Here is a 25,480-nt window from a genome sequence, read left to right on the forward strand (position 1 = left end):
GTGTTAGAGGCTGTTCTAAACAAGTTTTACAAGACAGTGCTGCTGCACAGCCTTTAATAAACAAACAAACAAGAAAAATCCCCACTAAAGCTGAGAGGTTTTGTGTGTGAGCCCCAGGTCGGTCTAGGAGGAGACAATAAATCATAATAAATCAATTGCAGTAAGAATTCGGTGTGAAAGCACCTAGAGTTGAGGCACTTGTTACCTACAGTTTCATTGTGAGAGGAAGCAAGGCTGTGGCCCCATATTTCAGAATATTAAACCCATTGAACAGCATTTACATTAACTCATTCAAAGCTTTTAGAAGCCATTTTTGAGGATTAAGCTTTTTAAACATTTCTTCCTAGCTCAGAAGCCAGTGGCAGTGTGGCTCCAATGGGCAATCCTCTGCCCTCACACCATGGACAGCTGCTCCTTGTTCTTGAACCAAATGAAGCCTCACTTGGTGCAAATTCTTACCAAAATAGTGCCTTAATTTAAATGTTCACAAATTACCCACAGCTGCCCTTAAATTCTTACCCTCCTTTTAGATGAGAAAGCCCAAAGAGTGCAAGAGAAGAAAAGCAAAAAACAACGTGGTAACTCTTTACAGAACTGTGAGGAAGGGTTGTGTCATCCTGCTTGGAAGAGAATGAAAGACCAAGGAAACAATTCTAACATTAAAGGCTTTCTCCTCTTCCCACTCATTACTGGAGATGTCACACACAGGGTTTCTGCAGAGGCAGAGTAGCAGGCACTGTATGTCAGGGTATGTGTGATAGCCATTTCTTTCTTTTTTTTAATCTGTAATAAAGCAGCTTAAAATAGACATTTAGTAGTTGAAACCTTTCCCCCATTTTAAATGCAAAATTCTCCCGATAAAAAGACACTATTTACATTTAATTGCACATTCTAGAAAGGCTGAGTGAGTACAAAAAAATCAGTGCACTGATGTGAACCCCTTCTGCTAACTCCTTGCTAAATCCCAGCTCCCGGAGTTACAGCAACACTGCTCAGTCAGTTGTAGCTACAGATCTTGAGAATGCAAAGATAAAACCTGTGCTTGAGAGCGCAAACCCACCCCAAAGTGGAGTGCAGCAGAGTCCCCACTACCGGCAGGTGCACTTGGTGGCGATCATGTCCTCGTACTCCTTGTAGGCGATGGAGCCGTCAGGCTCGATGGTCAGCACGCTGAGCGGGCTGTAGGCGGCCGGCACGCACGAGGGCCTGGGCACAGAGGGGTCCAGCCGCTCGTAGATGAGGGTCTGCACCATGGCGTGCACCGGGGAGCCGTAGCGGTGGCCCAGGGCGCGGGGACAGTCCCCCCGGCAGAACTGGGGGCTGTACCTGTGCGGGGCGATGATCCAGCGGTCCCACCGCAGCTGGCTGAAGCTCAGGCGGAAGTTGTGCAGCTCACACTCGTGCTGAGGGAACACAAATTGCTTCAGATACTCGCTCCGATTGTGAGGTGAAGTGGCTGGTGCTGCTTTTGGATTCTCATTCCTTCGCTGGCGAGAGGCCCTTTTACCCTGGGGATTGCCTTGTCCTTTGTCACCCTTTGGAGGATCCACAAGCGGGCTGCTGCTCTGCCTGGCCCGCGCTGGGCTTTTCCTCCTGTGCCTGAGCGAGCTCCCACGGTGATAAGCTTGCTCACTGGTGTCATTCAGATACAGCAGAAGGGAAGGGGGAACCAGTGTCACATTAACAGCATTTTGCAGTTTCGTGCTCTGTTGTGGGTCACCCATCAGACAAGTGAAGTTCAGAGCCATATGAATGTTCCTCCTGTTCGTAGCAATCAGAGGCTGGAGGAAAGAAGTCACATCCATCTCCACCCATTTGCGTTTTCTAACATCAAAGTGCAGGCTCAAAGCTAGAGAGTGGGAAATGCTGGGGCAAACTTGGCTGGAAGAATCATGTTCCTTAAGGGATAAATGGCATATGCAGGTAATGGAAGAGGAAATGGGAACAGATGTGTCAAAGGAATAGAGCAAGACAGACTTGAGTAAGTGCTCCAGAGCAGTAACACGATCCAAGTTGAAGAGTAAATCCACCGAATGAATATCTCCTGTGAAGGGAAACAGATTCCTGTAGTGTTATTGCATCTTATTTTTCCACCTCGACATGAATACTGTTGTAGTTGATAAGTAAAAATGATTCAGCAGCAGAAGAAAACAATTCAGATGCCCTTACATTTATTGCATGAAATTTCTACTTTGGTCAGGGACATAAGAGTTAAAAATTAAGAAAATAAACACAAGAAAACCCCTGATTATAAGGGCTATTAGGATTCATTTCATTAAAAGAACCAGCACAGGAGGAAGTCAGCTGTTGTCTCTTTAGTGCTGGTGTGGGGGTAACAGGAACTAAACACTCCAGATGATAAAAACCATGAACTCCACCTCAGAGTGCTGTTCCTGTGCAGCAGTACAATGCTTGTGTTTATCTTTCTATGTTTATCTGTCTTTCTAGTGAAAAATCCAAGTCAGGAGAACTCAGGTCACCTTAGTAGGTTTATCAGCCAAGGATTTCTAGTTGCTGTTGTTGTGACCAGCCCACATTTAAGAAAACCATGGAAGCATTGTAAGTTACAGGGTGCCCAGCCATCCCAGTCCTGAGCCCAATTTGTGAGTAATTCTACTCTTCCCTTCAGGTTTTGATCATGATTCTTCTCTAGCAAATGTACCAGACAAGGAGAGGATTCTCTAGCACAGGTGCTGGCAGTTTGGTACAAATTTTTTTACCAGTGCTGCAGTTTTTAGAAAAAAGCAAAACCAAAACGGGCTGTAGAAGGAAATGTGCTGCCTATTATGCCTAAACATTTTTTCCACTTCTCTTACTTTACTTAGATCTGCTTATAGCTTTTTCTGACTCATGAGCAGATGAGTCAGCCCAGAACACCAGCCTGTCTTGTACATACTACTTGTGGGGTGTTCCCCAGCCTGTGAAGCCTGTGCCTAATGCCATTCAAGGAGAAGTAGGTTATGAAAAACTCCTACAGTTTAGGAGAAGAGGCTCCAGGACTAAAATAGCAACAGCGCTGAAGAAAGGAGGTATTTTTATTTCCTGCTGCCAGCACAGAACACACAGAAACCCCGTGTAACCTCTCCAGCCCAGGCACTGCACACCTACCTTTCCCCAGGCCCCCGAGGCGGTGCTGGCATTCCCAGCACGGGGTGAAGAGCCGCACCGTGTTATAGAAGCGGCCTCGGTGCGCCTTAGGGATGCCGTCCCTGGTGGCAGACATCCTGTACAGCCTCTTCATGTACCGGAGAGCCCTGGAGTCCGGCTGCAGCCGCGGGGCCTCGCTGTGCCAGCCCCGGGGGCCGCGGCCGTGCAGCACCTTGAGCAGCGGGGGCAGGAGGGTAGGGGCCGGTTCCCCGCCTTGGGGCAGCTGCAGCACCGCGCTGAGCTCCCTGGCAGCATCCTCAGGAGCTGCCGAAAACCCAGGGGCCTTCTCAGAGCCCCCCCGGCCCCTGGAGCGGGGCGAGTACTGGGTGCCAGAAGAGAGCCAGGGCAGGCAGCAGTACAAACACACACAAATCCTCCAAGTGCTCTCCATGCTCTTGAGGGCTGTAGGTGAAAAAAAGAAAAAAATAACTCCCCTCAAATACTCAAGGAAAAACGAGAGTGCCTCAGCCCCATCCCTTATATATGTTGCAGCTGTGAAGTGTGAGGGAGGTTTCTTTCTAATTAGAAAGCAAAGAGAAAGATCTGCAGCTGGCCCCTAAAGCCACAGCTTCATTGCAGTTAGGCTAAGCCTTGGCCCGGGAAGTTTATTATAAACGAGATCCTAATTCTGAGTTAACCTTTTTCACATGGGAAATTACAGGCTCGGAGCTGAGTGCCAGCCCGCAGAGGGAGCTGGGGAGGCGTTAGTGTTGCCTGGTCTAATTAATCCTGGTTTATTTGCAGAAATATATAAAGCTAAATATTACTGCTCTTAGCCTTTGGCCTCTCTCCATGTGCTGGTGGAGTCGTTTTCACCAGCTCTGAGCTGAACAACCCAGCCCCCAGCTGCTCACTGGGTATAAAGTTGTGGGTTTTTAGGGAGAAGTATAGAGGCTGATTTGAGAGCACCTTACAGGCAGATTAATTTGGGGTCTATACTGGATGTTCTCCCTCTTGCCTTGGCGTGCTGCAGTGGAAAGCTGAGTTTGCCAAGCTCGTTACTATCTCTTTCAGCTTCCCTAGTGTATTTTCCTGCCTGACAAGTTCTTGTTTACAAACTGGAGAGCAAAGAAAGCCCTGAAGAATCAAAATTGTGAAAAATGGAAAGCCTGCTGCTGCTACCTGCCCTGTTTGCTGCCTGAGGTGAGGTTTGAGGTAACTTGCTGTATGCCAGCTGTGAGTTATTTTTTCAGAATTTTTTTTATTGCTTCTAAATAAAATAACAGTTCTGGTTCTCTTGCAGCATCTCCACCATGGCGTTCAGTTGTGGCTTTAAGGTAGGAGTAGGGAAACGATTTCTCATTCTGTTGGTGTCTTGTTTATTTTACATTATTATTGGATATGGTTAAGGTGCAGGTCTGGTGCTACAGGGCTGGAGGCTTTTTGTAATTGGGAAATGCAAGTCATTTTCAGAAATCCTTTCTTGTCTATGTTACTTGGCATCAAGGCAGGGGCCAATTGTGGTGAGTCAAAAAGGTTGCTGAATTTACTTTGAATTAGAAGGTACATGGAACAAAAAGAAAAATCCCAACCTTTACACAGCATCTGCTCAGTGTTGGCAGTGGCTCACTGGTGATTGGGCTGGTTCCCACTTCCGTCTTCCTAAAATAAACTCTATTTATTTTTATCTTAATGGGTCAGGGCTGCAGCTCCTAGGCAGAGCTGATGGTCTCAAGGGCATCCTTTAAGTTTAAACAGGGTTTTGACTCATTTTTATGGGGTTTTTTGGAGAGGGACAATCACTCTCTGTAGACTGCTTACAGATTTTCAAGCTGCTTTTAGGCAGGGCAATAAAAATTACTCAAATCACCATCCCACACTAAGTCTGGAGGCCTGTTGGGTGGAAAAATGCTTCTTCCTTCCCCTTAGTATCTCCCAAAACCCCCAAAGCACTGACACTTATCTTTGGTGAGAGGCACACTCCCATTGTTATTGCTAGATTTTTAGGCTCCCTCCAACCTCTGGGTGAATTTCAACTTTTCTGGCATTTGCTGAATGATGTCATTTGGTTAAATTGTCGTGGCTGCAAGGTCAGTACCTAGCAATGAAACCAGTGAGTGCTCAGAGGTAAACAAGGGGAAATCCTTCCAGGCTGGGGCACAGCCCTGTCCTGGGCTGGGAACTGATGGTCACCCACATTTTGGCACTCCCAGTTCTCCCCCTCAGCACATGCACAGCAGCAGCGATTCAACCTTTAGGTGACTTTGTCCTGCAGGATTAAGGATGGCAAACCAGTTATATTTATATAGAAATAAATGATTTATCATGCCAATGATAAGGCTAAAAAAACATTAAACAGAATTATTTGCTACCTAGTATGGGTAGCTAGAACTCTTAGTATAGTACAGTGCACTATTTTTGAAACAAAATTGAAACATTTATATTAAAGCAGTTATATTGAGGCAATTATACTAAAGATAACAAAAAAAATTAACTAGAGAATGGTATTACTCACCCAGACCAACGACTGTGAGCAAATCTCTTTGGCTCAGTCCTGAGGAGTGGCCTTGAGGGGTGTCCCCACTGCAGGGAGGAATTGCCACACACAGTCCCAGAAGGGTGTGTAGGAAAATCCTCTGTTAAAAAGTGGGCCTGGGCTGTCAGTCAGATGTGTCTGGGCCAGCTGTGCCAGCTCAGCACCTCTGGGTAAGGTGTCGGTAGCATCACTTGTGTGTTCCTTTATCAGGCACTTCATCATCTGCCACATCTTCACCTCACTCTCAGGGTATTTAACTTTGGGATCAATAAGTCAGGCTGATTTTAGCATTATTCACCCCAAAAGAGGCATGAACCCCTTCTCCACTCACTGACAGCTTTTCAAGCAGGGCATTGTTTGAGTTGTTCCACCTCCACACCAGGCAGAGCATCCTGAGCAGGGACTGCACCCCCAGCCCACGCCTGTCCCTGAGCCAGTCCCCTTCCCCGGGACCCTGGGGGCACCACGGGGGTCACAGCACAGAGGCTTCTGCTAAAAAGCAGCACCGAGGGGACAAGATCTGCTGTCATGTCCCCTGCAATGTCTCACTGACACAGAAAGCACTGAGCACGAGTCTCAGGCTGCTCTGCTTCTCTGTGCACGGGCAGTTTGTTTACTTAACAAACTGTGCTGCCAAGTGTTCTCAGCAGAGCTGTCTGGGACCCTGGTGGAGCCTGGCCTGGCCCTGCAGCACAGACAGATTTTCCATCTGCCTGGCAGGAGCTTCCCAGCAGTTTCTCCCCATGCTGCTGAACTAGGTCAGGCTCTTGCTTCCTTCCCCATGCTGCAGACCTGGGCACAAAATCACCCCAAACTGTGAATTCCCTGCTCCTGCCTGAGGCTGCCTGGCAGGATTGCTGTGTGTCCAAGCATCCTCTCATCCCTGGCCCGTGTCAGGCCCATCTCAAAGCACAGCTGCCATGGGGCAGGAGCAGGATCAGCAGAAGAGCTTTTCCTTTTCCACACCATCAGCATCTGAGGAAGGCACTGTGGCTTCCCAGGCCCATCCAACTGGTGCTGTGGCAAAGCCCCCGGGAAGCTTTCACCTGGTTGCCTATTTCACATGCAGTGCTTTGAGCCTTTTGGCCCACACCCAGGCACAGCGGCCCAGCACGAGTTCTGCGTTCCTACAAACTTCATGGAAACAGGCGAAAAGTGAGAATTCCTGTCTGCCCCATGTCCAGAGCAGTGTCTGGGTCTGTCCCAGCTGTGCTCACCCCAGTGCTAGAGGGGAGTGGGCTGCGGCAGCCAGAGCTCTGCAGCCACATGGCAGCTTTTCTAAACCAGCCCTTTTCCCAGGAAATGCAAAGCTGATGGTTGTTTGGGAAGGGAGGTTGTTCAGTGTCAGGGAGCTGGGGCCGGGGCGCTGGCTCTGCAGGAGCTCTGTGGGACTGTGAGCACAGCACAAAAACAGCCCTGTGCTTCCTCAGCCAAATGTTCCCAGTCCTCCCAGGAGCATCTAAAGCAGCCCCAGCTCACAAAGCCAACTGTGTACAGGCTTCATTTTTATGTTATATCCGTTCCCACCAAGTGCCAAAAGCAAGCACAGGGGAAAGCTTAAAAATAAACCACAACAGCTCTGGGAAGGATGAATTTGGGCAGAGCAAGGAATGACAATTCCAGCATTCTCCCAGTCAGCTGATGTTCTGCACTGAGCAGAAAGGATTTTCTGGCTGCAGAGCTGCAGGGCAGGGTTTGGAGCCCCGCCACCAGGCATATGCCTGTCCCACGCCCCGTGCAGGATCCTGGTGGGGCCAGAGCAGGAACCCACAACCAAAGATGAGTCTGGTCCATACCAACCCTGGCAGCATCCCAGAGCATCCTGCTCCAGCTTCAGCCGCTGCTCCTGCTGTTTCTGCCTTACCTGAAGCAATTGCTGGGGGGTTGTAATTACTTTCCAAGCTTAAAACTAAATCCCAACCCTTTTCCAAGACAGAAGGATTCCTGCCCTGCCATCCCCATGACAAAGTTGTATTTCGTAGTGCACATCATCCTGAAGAAGTGCTGAGGTACAAATTTGCATTTGCAGAGCTGCTGCTTCATGACTTTGTCCTTAAATTCAAGCCTGGAGTGATTCGAAGTGAGTTTCCACCCCCAGGACAAGATTTTCTTCCCTTTAATACTCCAGGATGAAGTGTCAAAGTTGTTCCCCAGTTGGATCAGCGTTACCCGTTCCCTGCTTGTGTGAGCAGTGACTACAGCAGGGAGGGGCAGCATCAACCAGAAATGATCCAGGCAGCCCCTGAGCTTTCCTCCAGGACTGCAAGGGAGAGGGAGAAAGGGAAAAGCTCCCCAAGCATCAAGAGCTTTCCAGCCACATGTGCATAAAAATCTCTTCCCGTGCCACGTGACCGAGGCAGAGGCTCAGATCCATTACACAATAATAAAAATATGCCTTTGGCAACGTGGAGCCAAAGTGGAGCTGCTGCAGGGAGCTCAAACTGCGCACAAAACGAAGTAAAACGGGAGTAAAAAGGACCAAAGTCAATCCTGCACAGCCCTCCCAGGACCTGCTGTGGCAGGACAGGGCTGGGGATCTGCAGCAAAACATCTGCCTGAAGTGCTGGGGGCTGCCAGCGCCTGTCAGGATCTCACTGAGGAGATTAGGCTGGTGAGTAGATCCACTTTTCCTTTTTCTGCCTCTCCCTCCTCTTAACCTTAACTTTGAAAACTTCCCAAATAAGGTCTAAGTCACTGAGCACTCAGGTTTCCAAAGCCTGCGCAGGAATCCGTGAAGGCAACAGTTGCCAGTTAAAGAAATAACACCATGAGGGAAACATTCCTCAGCCTTTGCTGGGAGCTCCCACCTCCTTCAGCCTGTCCCTGCACTGGGCAGCTGCCCAGACGGGTTTGAGCTCGGGGCTGGGAAAGGTTTGGCACAGGAATTCCCGGTGCTTTTGCTCCAGGCGAGGAAGGGTTTGGCACGGGAATTCCCGGCGCTTTTGCTCCAGGAGAGGAAAGGTTTGGCACGGGAATTCCCGGTGTCTGAAGCCAAGCGAGCGCTGCAGGTTGAGGACAGAAGGTGCATCCTCTGCTTTCCCTCCTTTGCCATTGTTTTGTGCAGCAGCAGGGAACAGATCAAACCCCTGTTGGTGTAGGTGCTTCCCTGGCTCATATCAGTTAAATCCACCCATTTCAGCTGCTCTCTGTCACTGCTGTCACACCTGATTTTGCCTAAATCAGCCTTGCACCCAAGGGCTCCTGCTTCCACCCCAGGGATGCTGCAGGGCTACCTCCAGAGCTGAGAATTAGGCTCATGGGGATAATGATTATCTTGAAGAGTAATTATGACACCTTGAAGTACACTAGTGAGGCAGAAAGATGGATGTCTTGTTTGAGAAAGCCTCGGATATTACAAGGAAGTAGAGAAGAAAGTCACGGTGTTCACTCACTGCTGGGTCCCCTCATCCTGCTCCTGCCTCCCTGCAAGCAGCAATTCCCCCAGGGTGTCCTATTCCCACCGCCACATGGCACAGGGTGACTTTGCTGGCCAAAAAATCACCATCCAGCCACTGCATGTGCCACCAAACCCCGCATCTGGCAGCCCTCAGGGATTTTCCTCTGGGATTTCAGCCCAGCTGCCCTGGAAGCAGCAGAAAGTACAGCTGGTGCTGACTCTTCCAGGCAGGATCTTTTCTTACAGAAACACCTCTTTAATGCACAACAGGCATTGGGCATGGCCCAAAGGTCTCTAACCCTGGTGACAAAGCCATTGGTTAAAATGTCTTTGGAAAATCAGTTCTGCTGCTGCACAGCCTCCTGTGCCGGGCTGGCTGCCCACACTGCAGAGAGGGGAGATGCTGATCTGCTTCCAATTTGCTTTTTGGAGCTCATCGGACCTTCTACATCGAGGAACAGTTTTCCTTTTAAGGTGGAACAGCATGAGGTTTGTTCTCTTTCAAAAAGATTTCTCCAAGAGGTTATTTAGAGATCCTCTTGTGGACGTGGTGCTGCTTTGCATCCCACACACGTTGCTGGGATATGGGATGAAGCGTTCTTGTGGAGCTGTTAATTAACACCAGCTCGGGAGCTGTGCCAGAGAACAGCTCCACGTACGTGGATACTCCCCACTTATCCAAGTGCTGCTCCCACTGACCTCCCAGCCTCGGGGAATTTTGTTTGCCACTTTTTATCCCATCAGGTCAACGAGCTGGGTCTCAAGGGAACAGAAGTGATTATGGTAAGAAACTTTCAGAGGAGGAGCTGCCCTTCCACCCTCTGCTCCTTCTTGCACGTTTCTTCTCCACGTGAGGCATTCCCAGCTTTTTTCCAGGTTAAGCTCCACAATGACATTTTTCCCTGCCACAGCTTGTGAGTGTCATCCACCTCCAGATGCCTCTCACTTCTCTGCCCCGCTGGAGGGGTTCCTGGGAAGCAGGGATGCAGCTTTCCTTGTGATCTCCCACTCCACAGGCATTTGTACATTCTGTTTCCCTTTTCATGAACTCAGAAGCCTTCATTCAACTTCCCACATGAACACTGGATGGTGTTTTCCATCTCACAAGTGCATTAACCCAACGCCTTTCAGCAGCAGCAAATCAGAGCTGAAGAACCAAAGGGCTCAGCAGCCAAATCCAGCCCTGGATCTGGTTTGCATTTCCCTCTCCTCTGCATGTTCTTAATTATAATATCACAGAACTGGGGGCTCCCACTGAGCATAAATATGTAGGATCAGCTGGCTGGATTTGGAGCATCTAAATATGCATTTCTACCCCTCAGGAGCCGAGAACAGGATGAGAGCTAAGGCCAACATGGAATTTAGCCAGTGCTTTAAGCATCTTATTTCCAGTGCAGGAGTTGCACAAAACAGTTCTGAGGAGCTGCTAAATCTGAGCTGCAGTGGAGAAGGGGATGAGGCTCAGCTCGTAGGCAAAAGGCCTGGCCCAAATCCTGCCCAGCCTGTCTGAGTCCTGCTCTGCATCACACGATGGGCTTTGTGCTTTGAAGAAACCCCAGCGACCCAACCATGGGCAGGTCGTGCTGGGGACGCTCACACCAAACCCCTTCCCCTTCCTCCACTCCCCTGGTCCCAAGCAGCTGCTTTCTGCACCCCTTTGCCATTGCTCCTGGTGCTTTGGGGGAAGAGAGGCTCAGGGAGCAAAACAAAATGAGGGACGGACACAGATACAGGCTTGGAGAAGAGTAAGTTTGATAAAAATATTGGTCTGACCTAGAAAACTCCATGAGCCAAGTCCTTGGAATCACATCACACCAAAGCAAACAGCTCCCCCACCCTGCCAAGAAAAGCCAAATTATCTCCCATTTTCATGCAGTTTTCTTCACCAGCCCATGCCAGTGGTGCCCACACGCTGCTCCCACATCCCGTCTCCTCCCCACAGGCCGTGCCATGATCTCTGCTGTGCTGCTCCTCTGGACTGTGCCCTGTGTGGCAAACCACATCCTGGGGGGCTTTGCCAAGCGGGAGCTGCAGGAGGGTGCCCAGCTGGCCTGCAGCCTGCCAGGGCCCCCCGGGCCCCCCGGGCCCCCCGGCGTGCCAGGGACCCCAGGAACCGTGGGCAGGATGGGCTTCCCCGGCAAGGACGGCAAGGACGGCCAGGACGGGGAGAAAGGCGAGCACGGCGATGAAGGTAAGAGAGAAGTGCTCAACACAGCAATGGAAAGGTGGAAGCTGTGGTGCAACAGCCCCTTCACAGCAACACCTCATGGGAAACTCCGCCAGAATTCCCTCTGTCCCCCCTCCAAATGGTCCCACTCGTCAGAGGGGCTCCAGACTCACACCATGTCCTGACAGCTGTGTGCAGCTTCTGTTGGCTTCATTTTGTGACACGGTGAGGTTCACCCTGTGCTGGTCAAGGCTCTCCAGAGGAGATAAGGAGCTGGCCTCTGGTTCCCGCTCCCAGGAAAACCAGAGCCACGTGAGAAAAGGAAGGACCGGCTGCCCAGAGCACTGTAACAGGACAGGCACTGGCCATGCCGGACCTAATCCAAAGCAAACAACAGCTCGTCTTCAGTCCTGAGGCGGGGCTGAGCTCTGGATGCTCCCGGAGCCTGGAGGCAGCAGGAGCAGCCCTGTGCGGAGCAGTGATTTCCCTCTGCCACACTAGAGAGCACTCCTGCCTCAGCAACGCCAGCGAGCCCAGCCTGCGGCTGCCTCCCTTCTCCCACCCCCAAACCAGGAATCTGGAGAGCAGATTTCCAGCCACAGCTGCGTTTCGAACTGCTCTTACTACAGCAGGTCAAGAGACGCCGCATAAATCCTCACGATTTTGCTCATATCAGATGATACCACCGGGCAAGAATCACTGCCAGCCCAACTCCCTTCTCATCTCAAGGCAGCCCCTGCCCCCTGTGTTCGCTGGTTCATCCCCCAGCTAGGCTGGGCTTTTTACCACATCTAGGCTAACTTTTGCCTTGTTTTTAAACAGTTTCATGCTAAATGTAAAAAAAAAAGCAAAGTAAAAAAAGAGACATGAGATCAAAAGTACTGACCTGCTCAAAGCGAAGCTCTGAAAGCTTCACAAACCTGCCCCACTCTGTAAAACCCAAACATTTAATGCTTGTTCTTTAATCCCTCCTTCTTCTCAAACGAGCCAGATAATGGAACCAGAGTTCCCCTGTTACCACACCAATTCCCTGCCTACCCTGGGTGGTCAGTCCAGACAGACGTCCAGCCCCAGGTGGGATTGCATTGGGATTCTCACACCAGCAATGGCTCCCTCCTAAATTAAATCCCTGCTGCAATGCTCTAACCCCCTTCCACCTGCTGTATCAGCTCTTTCGCTCAAAACTGATAAGGAAAATTGATAAGGTCATTTGTCTTCCAGGTCCCCAGGGCAGAACAGGAAACCCGGGCAAGCCAGGCCCGAAGGGGAAAACAGGAGCTGTTGGCAAGGCAGGGCCCCGGGGGCCCAAGGGTTTAAAGGGCAGTCCTGGGAAAAACGGGGCTCCGGGGAAGAAAGGGCCCAAAGGGAGCCAGGGTGACCCTGGGCTGCCGGGGGCCTGCAGCTGCAGTGGCAGCAAAGCCAAGTCTGCCTTCTCCGTGGCAGTGTCCAAGAGCTACCCCAGGGAGCGGCTGCCCATCAAGTTTGACAGGATCCTGATGAACGAGGGAGGACATTACAACGCTTCCAGTGGGAAGTTCATCTGCAGCATCCCCGGGATTTACTACTTCACCTACGACATCACTTTGGCCAACAAGCACTTGGCCATTGGCCTGGTCCACAACGGCCAGTACCGGATCAAGACTTTTGACGCCAACACTGGGAACCACGACGTGGCCTCTGGATCGACCATCCTGGCGCTGAAGCAGGAGGATGAGGTGTGGCTGCAGATCTTTTACTCAGAGCAAAATGGGCTCTTTTATGATCCCTACTGGACAGACAGCTTATTTACTGGATTCTTGATTTATCCTGACCAAGATTATCTCAATGAGGTATAGGATGAGGAACTATGGGGAAAAAATAGGAAATGGGCCTTGGTCCAAACAAAGTGTGGCCTTGCATGGGACGTGTCTGGGATTATCAGATGATTCCACATTTGCCTGTGGGATTATCAGGTGATTGCACCCTGTATTGGCTATTCAGAATTTACCTGATGTCATCAAGCCCACTGGGTACCAGATTTCAGCAGCCTCATGAATGTCTCCATCCCAAAGCCACCCATTATGTATTCCATGATCATTCCAACATGCCATGGACATGTAACTCAAATGCTGGTGCAGAATACTTTGGTTATTACATGGTTATAATAAAGCATGAAACCAACAGTGATTTCCTACAGCTGAGCTGGGCAGTGCCACTGATGCTGGAGATTGTGTCACTGGGCCTCCTCCCCTGCAGCCCAGCACGATCCTTGCTAAATGGAATTAGGCTTTGCCAGCCAGTTCAGAGTCAGGAATTTGTCAGATGGAATTCTAAAGGTCCATCCCAGCCCCATCAAGGCAGTTCTAGCAGCAAAGGCATCTGGTGTGCACAGGAAGTGATTAAAAGGTCTCATTTTTAAGGTCCAGGGCTCCTCTCAGGGCACAGACTGAGCACCACTGGTTTCCCTCAGAGCAGAGAATCAGAGTCACAGAGGTGTTTGGGTTGGAAAGACCTTAAATCTCATCTTGTTCCACCCCTGCCATGGGCAGGGACACATTCCCTGGATTTCAGCCTCATCTCCCAGTGCTGGGGTCCTTCACAAGTAACACTCAAGAGTCAAAGCATGAACCTTCCCTGCAGAAACAGCAGGACTGCAATGAGGAAATAGGGCTGTATTTACAGCTGTAAAACCTTAAATGTCTTCTAAGGTTAAGATCAGGTGTTGGCAGAAAGAGAAAACCCTGCTGGCAGTGCGAGACACTTCTAATGAATCGTAAACTGACTTTCTCTTGGTTTCAAGCCCCTCCCTTTCTGCCCTCCAAGCAGCAATGGGGTAAAAGACTTTCACCAGGTCTTGCATTTTGATGTAGGTGTTGGGCAGAGAATTGTCCTTCTCCAGGCAGAAGCTGAATGGAGCTTCTGTTCCATAGGTGGGAGGTAGGAAACACTGGAATATGCCAGGTGTGCATCACCCCCTGAAACACCTGCACAACATCCTTTAGTGCTTTGCTGCATCTTCTGACTTTTGCACTCTGATTTTCTGAGTGCCTGTCAGACATTTAGGACTGGGGTAAGCATTATAATGAGGATGCTTGTAATACCAATAAAGAGACAAAGACAGAACTTTAATTAATTTATTTTATTGTTGGCTTTCAGAGCAGTGGAAGAGACTGGCCTTGCTGCCTTAGGCAATCTTTTTGCTGGTCCTTTTGTAGACTACACCAGAAGAAGTAGAAATCTGGAACAAAGAACAAAGCAAAACTTTGGTTGAACAGTGTAATCAGAGCTCAGGGGTCCAGGGGAGCAGCCCTGGGCATGGCTCAGAGCCTGTCCTTAAGACTTTTATCTAAACTTCACATTTTAAGCCTGCTGCTCTTGAGGTTTTTCTTTGTTTTTTAGGAACTGCCCTGGGTCTGTGAGCACTCACCTCTACCAGCTTCCCCCCAGAGATCTCTGCAGTGTGGCGGTAGTTGGGGAAATCAGCTACAAGTTTTCCATCTTCCATTTTGACAGTTGCCTGTAAGAGAGAAAGGGTTCATGTTGCTGGGATTGCTGGAATTTCTGTTACTGGATATTCTGTAAACACCTGCACACTTGGAAGTTTATGGGACAGAGGTTGTGTGTTGCACCTGTGGCCGCTTGCACAGGGCTAAAATCCGTGGGCTTTAGTTCTTGAATGTTCGCAATTTAAATAGAAATTTAAATAGAAAAATGTTCACATACCAACACCTGCAGGGTCCAGATCTCCACATCACTCATTAACAGCTCTGAAAAGGGTCCTGGCAGGCAGCCCAGGAATCAGGGATGATGGAATCAGGGATGATGGAATCAGGGAATCCCAGGATGGTTTGGGTTGGAAAGGTCTTAGAGCCCCTCTCATTCCACCCCCTTCACTACTCCACACCTTCACTAGGCCTGGCACTGCTCTGCTTTTCACCCTAAATCCAAATCCACCTGAGGCTGTGGAGCTGAAGAGCTCAGGGAATTTACCTTGAACTTCTTGCCCCCCATGGTCTCCATGTCTGCCTCCTTGCCCACGGTGAAGCTGTTGGTGGTGGTGTGGCCTCCTGGGAAGTGCTGTGTCCAGGTGAAGTCATTCCCGTTCTGCACCACCTCAGTCACGATTTTGCAGTTCCTTCCCATTTCAGCCTTGTCACTGGGGAGACCTTAATCAACAAAACCAGAGAATTTATCAAATCTAAGCTGAATTTGAACTGAAGGATGGCAGTGGTGTGTTTGTTCTCAAAGCATCTGATTTGTGGCTCATTTATTATTTTTAATTTTTTTACAATATCTGAGTTGAAATTACTGGTGCAAAGAAAGATATTGGTACATTAATGCATTTGCTAAAATAATAATCTTGATTTCTTTTCCCTGAGAAAAAATACACAGGAAAAATATATAGATACAAAGGACATAAAATATTCCCTTCTCCTTAACCTACACATGCAATGCTTGGAATTTAATGCTCGGGCCTTTGTATTTAGCTGCACATACCTATTTTTATATTTGCTCTTGCTCTTCAAATAGATGCACATGGAATCATGGAATCATGGAACAGCTTGGGTTGGAAGGGACCTTAAAGATCATCCAAGCCCCTGCCACGGGCAGGGACACCTTCTACTATCCCAGGCTGCTCCAAGCCCCAATGTCCAACCTGGCCGTGGACACTGCCAGGGATCCAGGGGCAGCCACAGCTGCTCTGGGCACCCTGTGCCAGGGCCTGCCCACCCTCCTGGGGAAGAATTTCTTCCTAATATTTCATCTAAACCTGCTCCCTGCAAGTTTGGATCCATTCCCCCTTGTCCTGTTCCTCCATCCCTTCTAAAGAGTCTCTCTCCATCTTTCCTGTAGCCCCTTCAGACCCTGGAAGGCCACAATGAGGTCACCCCAAAGCTTTTCCTCTCCAGGCTGAGCAATCCCAGCTCTCCCAGCCTTTTCCCAGTATTTTATCCAGTCCAGGCCCTGTGCCCATCCCAGCCAGACTCACCAATCTTCTGCACAAAGGCATCATAGTTCTCGTCACCCTCGAACTCGTATTTGCCTGCGAATGCCATTGTTCCCTTGGGATGTGCCTGGGAAGGTGGAACAGCAGCTGGATCAGAGCAGAATGGATCAGATGGGCTGAGCCCTGGCTTTATAGACCAGCCCAAGCTCTCAGCCCACCTGGCCCACACCCCTTGGAAATAGAGGTTTATGGCCCCTGTGAGTCACTCATCGATGCCATTGACCTGTGTGAGAACCAAGGTTATCAGGCAGTTGTACATCCTTGCCAATAACCTGGAGATCAGCAGGAATCAAGGCCAAAAGCTCAGTTTTCATTTTAGTGCAGATTTTAACAAAATGATGTATTTTTACTTTTAAGATTTCACTGGTTTTGCATTCAGAATGGAATAAAGATAAAACAAAAACGGACCATGCACCAGTTCTCAGCTCTGCAGAGAAGGACCTGGGGAAACTTCTGGCACCACCAGGGTTTTCTTTGCACTTTTGATTTAAAAGTTGCTGTAAAATGACTCTGACTGTCCAGAAAACATATTTGACACTGAGTTTGTTAATTAAAACTCCTTCAGCTTAATCCCAAGATTGCTGAACTCAGTGAAAGGAAACTTCCTTTCCCAGCTGGACCTCGCTGCTGAGGCCCCACCTGTAAAGAGCAAAGCAGCACTAGCACAGGAAGCAGGGCAGGGGTGGCACATCCACGGGAGCCTCAGTCCTCACTGCTGTGCTCCAGAGGGACCTGCACAGCCTTGGGAAGGAGGTCCATGAACTCAAGCCATAAACTCTCCCACTCACATAAAACTTGCAGGGGACAATTCCACTGGCAGAGTAACAGCCCAGGGACCTTGGGAGAGCGATCAAACTGGATAGGGAGAGCAGCCCAGTCCTGTGTAAAGGGAAGGGGATAATCAGATTATATGAACAGTACTTGAGCTTTTATGCTCCCTGTCCATAAAATAGGATTATATTGATAAGTGTTCCATGATGAGATATAAAATGCTGACAGCTCCTCAAGTCTCCAGCACTCAGACAGGGGGGAATGTGGTGGGCACAGAGCCGGGGTGAGTCTGTAGCTCAGGAAATTCCCAAGGAGTAACTGTTTGACTGGGTGGGTCACCCTTGCACACACTGAGCAGAAGTTTATTCACCTCAGAGGAGCTGGGCACCACCCTGTGCTTGAGAGAGCAGGTGACAAACACCCATCCACACCATAAAGTGTTAATAAATGATAAAAGTGCTGCTCTGCCTGGTGCTGGGGGTCAGCATCACTCAGAACAGGGCCTGAGCACAGATCAGGCCTGGGCCTGTCTGTGCAGTTTTTAGCAGGCACTGAGGATTTGCACCCCTCGTTCTGCTCTCTTACCCTGAAACAAATCCATGTTTCCATTCCTGTATTTTCTGTTATAAAATGAAATGAAGTTCAGTGGAGTCTTGGAGAATGCAGAATGTCACTAAGCAATCCTCCAAACGTGGAGTCAGGACAAAGTTTATTCCAAGAATAAAGGAATTGAGTCTCTCTGACTTTACTAAAGTGACTTGCACAATCCATCAGGTCAGGCATCCAAGCCCCTGTGTCTTCATTTCCAACTAAAACCAGCTGGACCTGTGCCAGGGAAGGTTTAGGCTGGAGATCAGGAAAGGTTCTTCCCCCAGAGGCTGCTGGGCACTGCCCAGGCTCCCCAGGGAATGGGCACGGCCCCGAGGCTGCCAGAGCTCCAGGAGCGTTTGGACAGCGCTGCCAGGGATGCCCAGGCTGGGGTTGTTGGGGTGTCTGGGCAGGGCAGGGGTGGGACTGGATGATCCCTTCCAGCTCAGGATGTTCCATGATCCCACGATACAATCCTGCTGGCTACAAGGAGCAGTTATGCAGAAAAGCTCAGCTCTGTATTTGAATGTACCAGGATGATGTAAATTCCAAGTGTGCAGCATTTGGAGACAGTGAACAGGAATGAGTTGTCAGAGAAGTAAAACTCTTGTGGAAACTCATCCCCAAAGGAAAAGGTCATCCGAAGTGAGCAGTGAATTCCCTCTGCCTCCCGAGTCAGCTGCCTCTGATATGCAAAACAGCTGAGTCTTCAAATGCTGCTGGGAACAGAGGGAACTTTAAGGAGCCAAATCAAAGCCTTGGATATCTTTACTTTGAGAATTTACTTGCACGAAATCAGAAATACCACGTTTTTGCATTCCTTTTGTCTGTGGAGTCCCTCTGCCCTTGGGTGGCTCCCAGCAGCCTCCCAGGTTTATTAACCTTTCAGGAGAGTTGCAGAAAGCCGGGGAGATTCACTCGGAGACAAAACGGGGATGAGGGAGGTAATTCCAGCAGTGACTGAAGCAGGCAGTGCTGGGCTTTGAAGTGCTTTTAGAGCTGGATTGCAACTGAACTGGGAGTACGGACTCAAAAAATCAGCGGGAACTCTCCAGTGACCACAAAGTTCCCTTTAATGACTCCCTCCGAATGGAACCTGCTGGGGAAAGCCTGCGAAGCCCTGAACCAGCCGTGTCTGGCAGTTCTCCGGCAGCCCTCCCTAGGAAATGCTAATGATTATTAATTCCTCTGGTACTCAGAGTAATCATTGCTAATGAATTCAGGACGAGCTCATTTGGCCTTAATGTGCTGGGTAATTCCAGGGGAGTCCTGTTACGCTCGGCCTTGTTAAGTGCCCGTTTAGTCTGGTCCGAGGTGTTGCCGCTCTCCGGCCCTGAACAGCAGAGAATTCATCACCGGGATGGGGCTGAATTATTGAACAGCTTGGACAGAGCTCAAATACTGCTCAGAAACGCCCTGCCAGACTCCACAGGTGACACAGCACAGAGCCTGTCCCTGCCCCAGGCGGGACACGGATCTGCCTAACAAAACCAGGAAAAACAGGAGCTCACCAAACATTCAGAGACACCTGCAGGGGAGGAAGGCACAGGACTTCCAAAAACCCCGTATTTTTGGAGACTCCCTAAAAGAAAATTCAATTATTTCATGTGACAATACTCTATCAGGAGACCCTTCAGTCTGTCTGGATCTCCAGAAAGGAAATTTCCAGAAAACGAGACAAAGGATTCATTCAGGCTGCACAAGCTGGCAGAGTGTCTGTAGGAAGGGCTTGGATCCCCCCGGTGCTCCTGATCTCCAAGTGGAACCTCAGGGAGACTGCTGAGGTCTGGGCTGGGAATGACAGAGACAGAAAACTAAACCTGGGGGAAATGTACCTGATACCACAACTTCTTGGGAATTCAACTCCCTCCTTTTTCCAGGATTCTTCCCTTTAGTAAGCTATCCTGTAATAAGTGTTGTCAGTGGTATCCAGTTAAACGGGATGGGGGTGGACAGCAGAAATGGGAATTATCTTGATTTTTAACAACTACAACAGAAGAATTTTGTTAAGCCAGTTTGGATTTGTGTATCCTGAAAAGGCACAGTTAGACTAATTTTGGCTGCTCTCGATTTGGGTCCCACAAAACTGCTCAGATTCCTTTGAAGTATCATTGGATTAAGAGCCACTGTGGAATAGTTTGAACTCTAATGGTTTTAGTGTAATATAGACAATATTTCAAAGGTTGCTAAAAAGGAAGATATAATTCAACTTTATCTGCAGAGTCTTCTGGTCAAAAAACTGAGTTAAAATACTCCCTCTCTGGATTTCTTATCTAGGAATATATAAAGTTCTAATGAAGTTAATAACTGACAGCCCTAAAGACAGGAATCATTGCAACTCTTCTGGACTTTTCTGAGCAAACCCCAAAGCCACCCCCTTTATCTATACAGTTCATGGGCTATGCTGTAAAGATTTTATTACTTGATAATATCTGTCCTTGCTGACACATCAGATAACACAGCTCCAAAGGGAGCTTATCCTCCAGGGAATCTAACTGGGATTTCCTCATGTGCCTGTGGCTTCCAAACCCCCTTCCAGAGGAATCCTGCTGTTCCAGAGCATTCCCTCAGCTGTGCTTCCTGGAGCTCTGGCAAAGGGAACATTCCATTTAAGCACTGCTCTTTTCTTTCTCTGAAGGCACCTCTGGTTTGCAGTTGACCTTCTGGCATTTCCAAGTCCCCTCCTCTCCGTGTCACCCTCTGAAGCCTTTCCTGCTCCCCTTCCCCTGCAGCTCACCTGGGAGAAGGCTCAGGCAGGGCAGCACCTGCCTGAAGCTGGGGAGAAACCATTTGAAGAAGGATTTGATCTGAAAGAATCTCAAAGGCAGACAGGAGAAACCAATATTTGAGTGAATTTTTCTTATGCCAGCGCGGCGTTTAGCAAGCGCCCCACTGAAAATACTGATCCAAGTCAAGTGTGCAGGGACAGACAGAGTTTGAGCAGCAGAGGATTCCTTTCCCTGAAATACAAGAAAAGCCAGTTTTCTTTGCACAGAAAGCCTCTTCTGGGCCTCAGCTCTGCTTTGATGTGTGTGGTTCACAGCAACATCTCACTGCATACTTTCAGCTCTTTGGAATTGTTTATATTGCCTTAGATACATCTATCAGGAGAAGAAAATACACTTCTGTGGCAGAGAAAATACACACATGGCACGTGCCATTCCTTCCCCACCTCCACACCAAGCAGATCTTTGCATCTCCTTGTTCCAGGAACTGCTTTTGTTACATCTGGTGTCCCTCTTCTACAGTTTGATTTATTCCTGAGTCGCTCAGCACTGAGTTGGCTCTTACTAATCAAACAACATTGATGGAAAAGTGGGAAATGGACTGGGTTGGTAACAGCTGTGATTTTCTCAAACCCTGGAATAACCCACATTTCTCTTAAAGATTCCTTCCAGAATCAGAAGAAAAATCTGGAAAACACTTCAAAATCTGAACTTCTACTTAAGAGTTTCTTTACTCCAGAGTACCAAAGAACAGCTGTTTCCCTCCTAAACCCCTAAGAAGTGCCAGATTGGCTCAGCTGGTCAGAGCAGGCTGCTGAGAACACCAAGTTTGTGGGTTCAGTGCCTGTATGGGCCACTCACTTAAGAGCTGGACTCGATGATCCTTGTGGGTCCCTTCCAAATTAGAGTACTCTGTGATCTAGAAATTTGTGTATTTTTTAAAACTTGATTTTTAATCTGAACTTGCCTTTTTCAATGGCTCAGACTGGTAACACACAGATCATTCACAGGGTGTTTAAAAGTCTGGATGCTCAGCTCAGTGACTGGACAGGAGCCAACTTCACAAAATTCTGCTTTCTTGGGCACAAAATGCTCTTGCAAAATCTGCTTTTGAAAAGAATTTGCGTCCAGGAGTAATGCAGGATCCTGGCTGTCCCTGTGGCTCCCCTGGTGGTTCCATAGCAGCAGGATTTGTCATTGCAGCTGCATTTGACACCCAGGTGAGCTCACCTGTGCTGGCCCACAGCACCATCCAGTGCCAGCTCCGTGCTGCTGAACCCTCCCCTGGCAATTCCAGGGGCAAAGCTGCAGCTCGTGTCCTAAAAGGCAGGAGAGGTAAAGGAACCAAAATACCTCAGCTGTCCCTGCATCAGAACTGGGGTTTGTGTCCCATTCACAAAATTCAGGATCACAGGATCACAGACTGATTTGGGTTGGAAGGACCCTGAAGATGCTCCATTTCCAACCCCTTGATGCACAGGTCTGGTTGCACAATGTGGATTTTGAAGCCAAAGGGGAAGCTGTTGGCTTTTTGTTGATCTCAAACCCATCAATCTGCATTTCTACAGAGCTCTTCTACCAGTGATCTGTACTCAGGGTCTGTTTATATCCTGTTTTGGGGAGATTCTTATCTGCCCTGTTGCCACCCAGCACTGTTTGCAAGCCAGCCCTCACTAAGACTCTTTGGCCAGGGCATTGGGATCTCCTGAGCCCCAACCTTTGGCTGCCTCCCCCTCCTCTCCCAAATAAAACCTTGCAGGTTGTTGGTACTCCCTGCTGTTCTCTGCTGGCACTGGGCTGAGCCAGGGCCAAACCCAGGATCTCTTTTCCCTCCCCTCCCAAAGCTGGGAAGCAGCTCAGGGATGTTTGGGCTGCGTGCCCCTGCATGAAGGAGGAATTCCCACAGGGAAGCAGGGAATGAATCCCTGCGGTGGCTGTTGGCCATGGAGTGATGCTCACAGGGGTGGGAGCAGCAGGAGAGGTTTGTCCAGCCCCTGTGGTTAAGGACTGGGAAAAGCAGGAAGACACATGGATGGGAGCTGCAGGGAGAGGCTTCCCATCCCTCCTCAGCTCCTGAGGAAGGGGGACCCAGCCAGGATTGACTCCAAGGGGTCAGCACAGCACACGGGGGCAGGAAGCAGCTCCGTGTCCCTCCTGCCCTTCCAGCAGGAGCCAGCCCAGCAGAGCCCAGAGGCTGCAGCTCCGCCCACCCTGGGAACAGGAACGCCAGCAGAGCGAGGCACAGGGAATGCTGCAATCCTTCAGCACTAATTTGGGGTCTTGTTTGAGAAAAAATCCTCCTCCTGCAACAATGGCTTTGTTCTGAGAGGTTTGGTTTTGTCTGGTCAGTGCCTGCTCTTTTAAGTCATTGTGACCTACATACAGAGAGGATCCAAATAAAAAATTAAAGAGAAAGAGCTCTCTGTGACACTGCCTGGCTGAGGCAGCCCTGCAGCTCCATGGCCTCTGGATATAACTCAGATATGATAATATGATAACTCAGATATGAGTTGATATAAATTTTGTATGGTTGGAGTTTTTTCTTCATTATCATATGAATGTTTAAATGTCCCTCTTCAAGGAAGAGTTTACCCACTGAGTGGAGGGATGGACACACCCTCACTAGTGCTGTTATCCTGATAATATAAAAAAACCAAGCCTGGAGCTGTGCCTCTGAATTAAACCCAGGACTGAGCACAGGGTGACGTTCTGGGAGCTGACACCTCGGTTACCCTGAGGCCCAGGTTCCTGTGCCAACACACAGCACAACAGCTTGGTTAAAATAATTTTCCCCAGGACACTGATGAGGTTTGGATGGCACAAGAAATTACTCTGGAGGTGTGGAATCCAAGCCCTGCTCTAACTCACATTTAAATCAGGATTAGTGGGACCATGGCTCCTGCTGACTGCTCATTAAGCTGGGTGAGATCAGTTTGGGATCAGCTCAACTCCCAGGAGCTGCAAACTGATTTCATAGCCCAAAGGTCTGTTCCACCTGGAACAAGCCAGGCGCTCTGGGCTGAAGCAGATCTGTGCTGCTGCTCCAGCCCATGCAATCCCTGCTACAGCTGGCACCAGTTGAGAAACAAGAAAATACCCAGGGACTGAGGTGCCCTGCAGAATTCTGTGCTCGGTGCCCTGTCCTGCAGGGCAGGGCTGTGTCAGGCTGATGCTCCTGCAGCAGGGACTGCACAAAGCAGGGCAGCTCCCCCAGCCTGGCACCTTTCCCTGCCCCCAGAGAACAACAGGCATTTCAGCCCAGCCAGGGGAAGCAGCTGGCTGGGGGTGAAGGCAGAAGCAATTAGAGTTTAAGGGGATCAAACAAGCCCTCATCACTCCTTGTGCTTGGGGCTGCAAGGCCAGCTCGAAGCCACCTCGGCTGCTGATTGTTTTTCTGACAGGAATTGCTCCCCAAACAGTCATGTTCAGTGATTATTTGTCTCCTCCCCTCTTCCCCTGATTACAGCCAGACTGGGACATCCCTGATCCGCATAGAAATGAATATTTGAAAAGCCAGGGCTGTCCTCCAAGGACCCTGTGCACCATTAGGCCTCCAGATTTACTGCCCCACCAAAGGCCAGGGGGGTAATGAGGCAGCAGCAATGGGCTACGAATCAGGAGAAAGGAGCTCAAAGAAAGGGATTTGCCTTGGTACATTCCTGACTGTAAATTAAAATTAGCACTGAGGTCCTGCCTTTATATGAGGAATTTTCACCTGATTTTGTAGCCCCACTCCCAGAGCCTGCTCGGAACTGTAGCAGCTCCTCTTGACTCAGCAATGCCCTGTTTTGCCTACGCTGATGAAAGGAAGCATCACCATCCAAAACCACATTTAAACAGTGCTTTTGCTGTGTCACTGTGGTGGATGAAGTTCTGCTGTTTCCTGGCTCTCTGCAGGAGAGGTTTTCCCTCGGTGCTGAGCAGTGTCTGCTCCTTGTGGGCCCTGCCAGGAGCACAGATTTGCCCAGGACTCTGGGGGAAGCACTGGCAGTAATTGCAATCTGTGCACCCAGGCTGATCCAGCTGCAGCAGGAATGCTAATGAATGCCAGGAATTGTGTCCTCCCTGTGGAAAACATGCCCCAGCCTCAGCACCTCCACAGCTCTCTCCTGCTGACAGCAGAGCCCTGCAATCCAATCTCTCCAGCCTGGGCCCACTGGGGCACCTCCTCTCCCACTGAACCATGGAGAGATCTGTGGTGCTTTGTGTCTCCGTGTGCTTAACCCTCGGAACTGACTCATGTTTTCCCTCATTTGGGAATGATTCAAGAACTTCCTTTGGCCTGACCACATCTGACTCACCCTGGGTGACTTCAGAAATTCGAATCAAATTGAGATTGCTGGAGAAAAAGCAAAACTAAAGTCAAATTGTAACTACTGATGTGACAAAGTATTCCTGCCTTCAGTCTGCAGGCAGAGGAGGATTTATCTGGTCTGTCACTGGTCCAAGCTGCATCCACCAGCCAATTTGATTTGATTCTGAGGGAAAAATATCATGAGTAGCATGAATCCCTTTTATATTAAATTTATCCCCTAGAGCAAAACCCTTTGCAATGACAAAAAATTCCCTCTACCACAGAGATGAAGATTTCCAAACGCCGCTCACACGTGGATATGAACCCACGGTGAAAACCCAGAGAAACAGTTTCACATTTCCCAGATACAATGTCCCAGAGAACAGTGTCTTGAACTGCAAAGTGCTATTTTGTTTGAAAAGCTTACACAAGCATTTAAACCTTTCCTATTTCATGCAGGAGACAGTTGCCAAGTCTGTTCTGTGCCTGCAAGCACAGAGGAGTACAGAGGATGCTTTGTGAGCACTGATTATATTCCATTTACCAAATTTTAAACAGCACAGATTTTTACATCTTTCATTCTTCATCTCAGAGAGGACAGGAGATTTTCTCCTTCCTCCTCTGTTCCTTCCTCCTCTGTTCCTTCCTACACAGAGGAGGTGTTTGGCTGCTTCTATGCAGAATCCTGACAGAGACTTCTCCATTCTCATTAAGGGATAACTTGATTCATTCCTGGTCATTCTTTTGGGATCCAGTCCCTCACCTTGCATTGTGTGATTCACCAAGGGAATTTCCTACAGAAATGTGTCCCTTGACAGGTGCAGCATGAAATTCCAGATTTCAGAACATTTTTGTCATTCCAGTGGATGCTACAGCAGAACAAACAGAGCACCCCAGATATGTGCTAGACTGAGGTACAAGAGGTGG

General features: G+C 49.2%; 3 protein-coding genes across 3 annotated transcripts; 1 reads left to right on the forward strand and 2 right to left on the reverse strand.

Moving 5' to 3' along the window:
- Positions 1 to 1,088: 1,088 nt before the first annotated feature.
- Positions 1,089 to 3,538, reverse strand: GDF9 (growth differentiation factor 9; the record flags this gene model as incomplete). Its single annotated transcript, XM_082291290.1, has 2 exons — positions 1,089 to 2,064; positions 3,105 to 3,538. The coding sequence occupies 2 exons, from the start codon at positions 3,536 to 3,538 to the stop codon at positions 1,089 to 1,091; spliced, it is 1,410 nt and encodes a 469-aa protein (XP_082147416.1).
- Positions 3,539 to 8,106: 4,568 nt separating this feature from the next.
- On the forward strand, positions 8,107 to 13,049 carry C1QTNF2 (C1q and TNF related 2). Its single transcript, XM_082291714.1, has 3 exons — positions 8,107 to 8,234; positions 10,897 to 11,211; positions 12,409 to 13,049. Exons 2-3 carry the CDS (start codon positions 10,971 to 10,973, stop codon positions 13,020 to 13,022), a joined length of 855 nt encoding a protein of 284 aa, XP_082147840.1. The 5' UTR covers positions 8,107 to 8,234; positions 10,897 to 10,970; the 3' UTR covers positions 13,023 to 13,049.
- A 1,301-nt stretch (positions 13,050 to 14,350) lies between these two features.
- On the reverse strand, positions 14,351 to 18,173 carry FABP6 (fatty acid binding protein 6; the record flags this gene model as incomplete). Its single annotated transcript, XM_082291318.1, has 5 exons — positions 14,351 to 14,404; positions 14,594 to 14,683; positions 15,157 to 15,332; positions 16,157 to 16,241; positions 18,066 to 18,173. 5 exons carry the CDS (start codon positions 18,171 to 18,173, stop codon positions 14,351 to 14,353), a joined length of 513 nt encoding a protein of 170 aa, XP_082147444.1.
- Positions 18,174 to 25,480: the final 7,307 nt, after the last annotated feature.

This window comes from Coloeus monedula, assembly GCF_965178545.1.
Source record: "Coloeus monedula genome assembly, chromosome: 15".
Taxonomy (NCBI): Eukaryota; Metazoa; Chordata; class Aves; order Passeriformes; family Corvidae; genus Coloeus; species Coloeus monedula.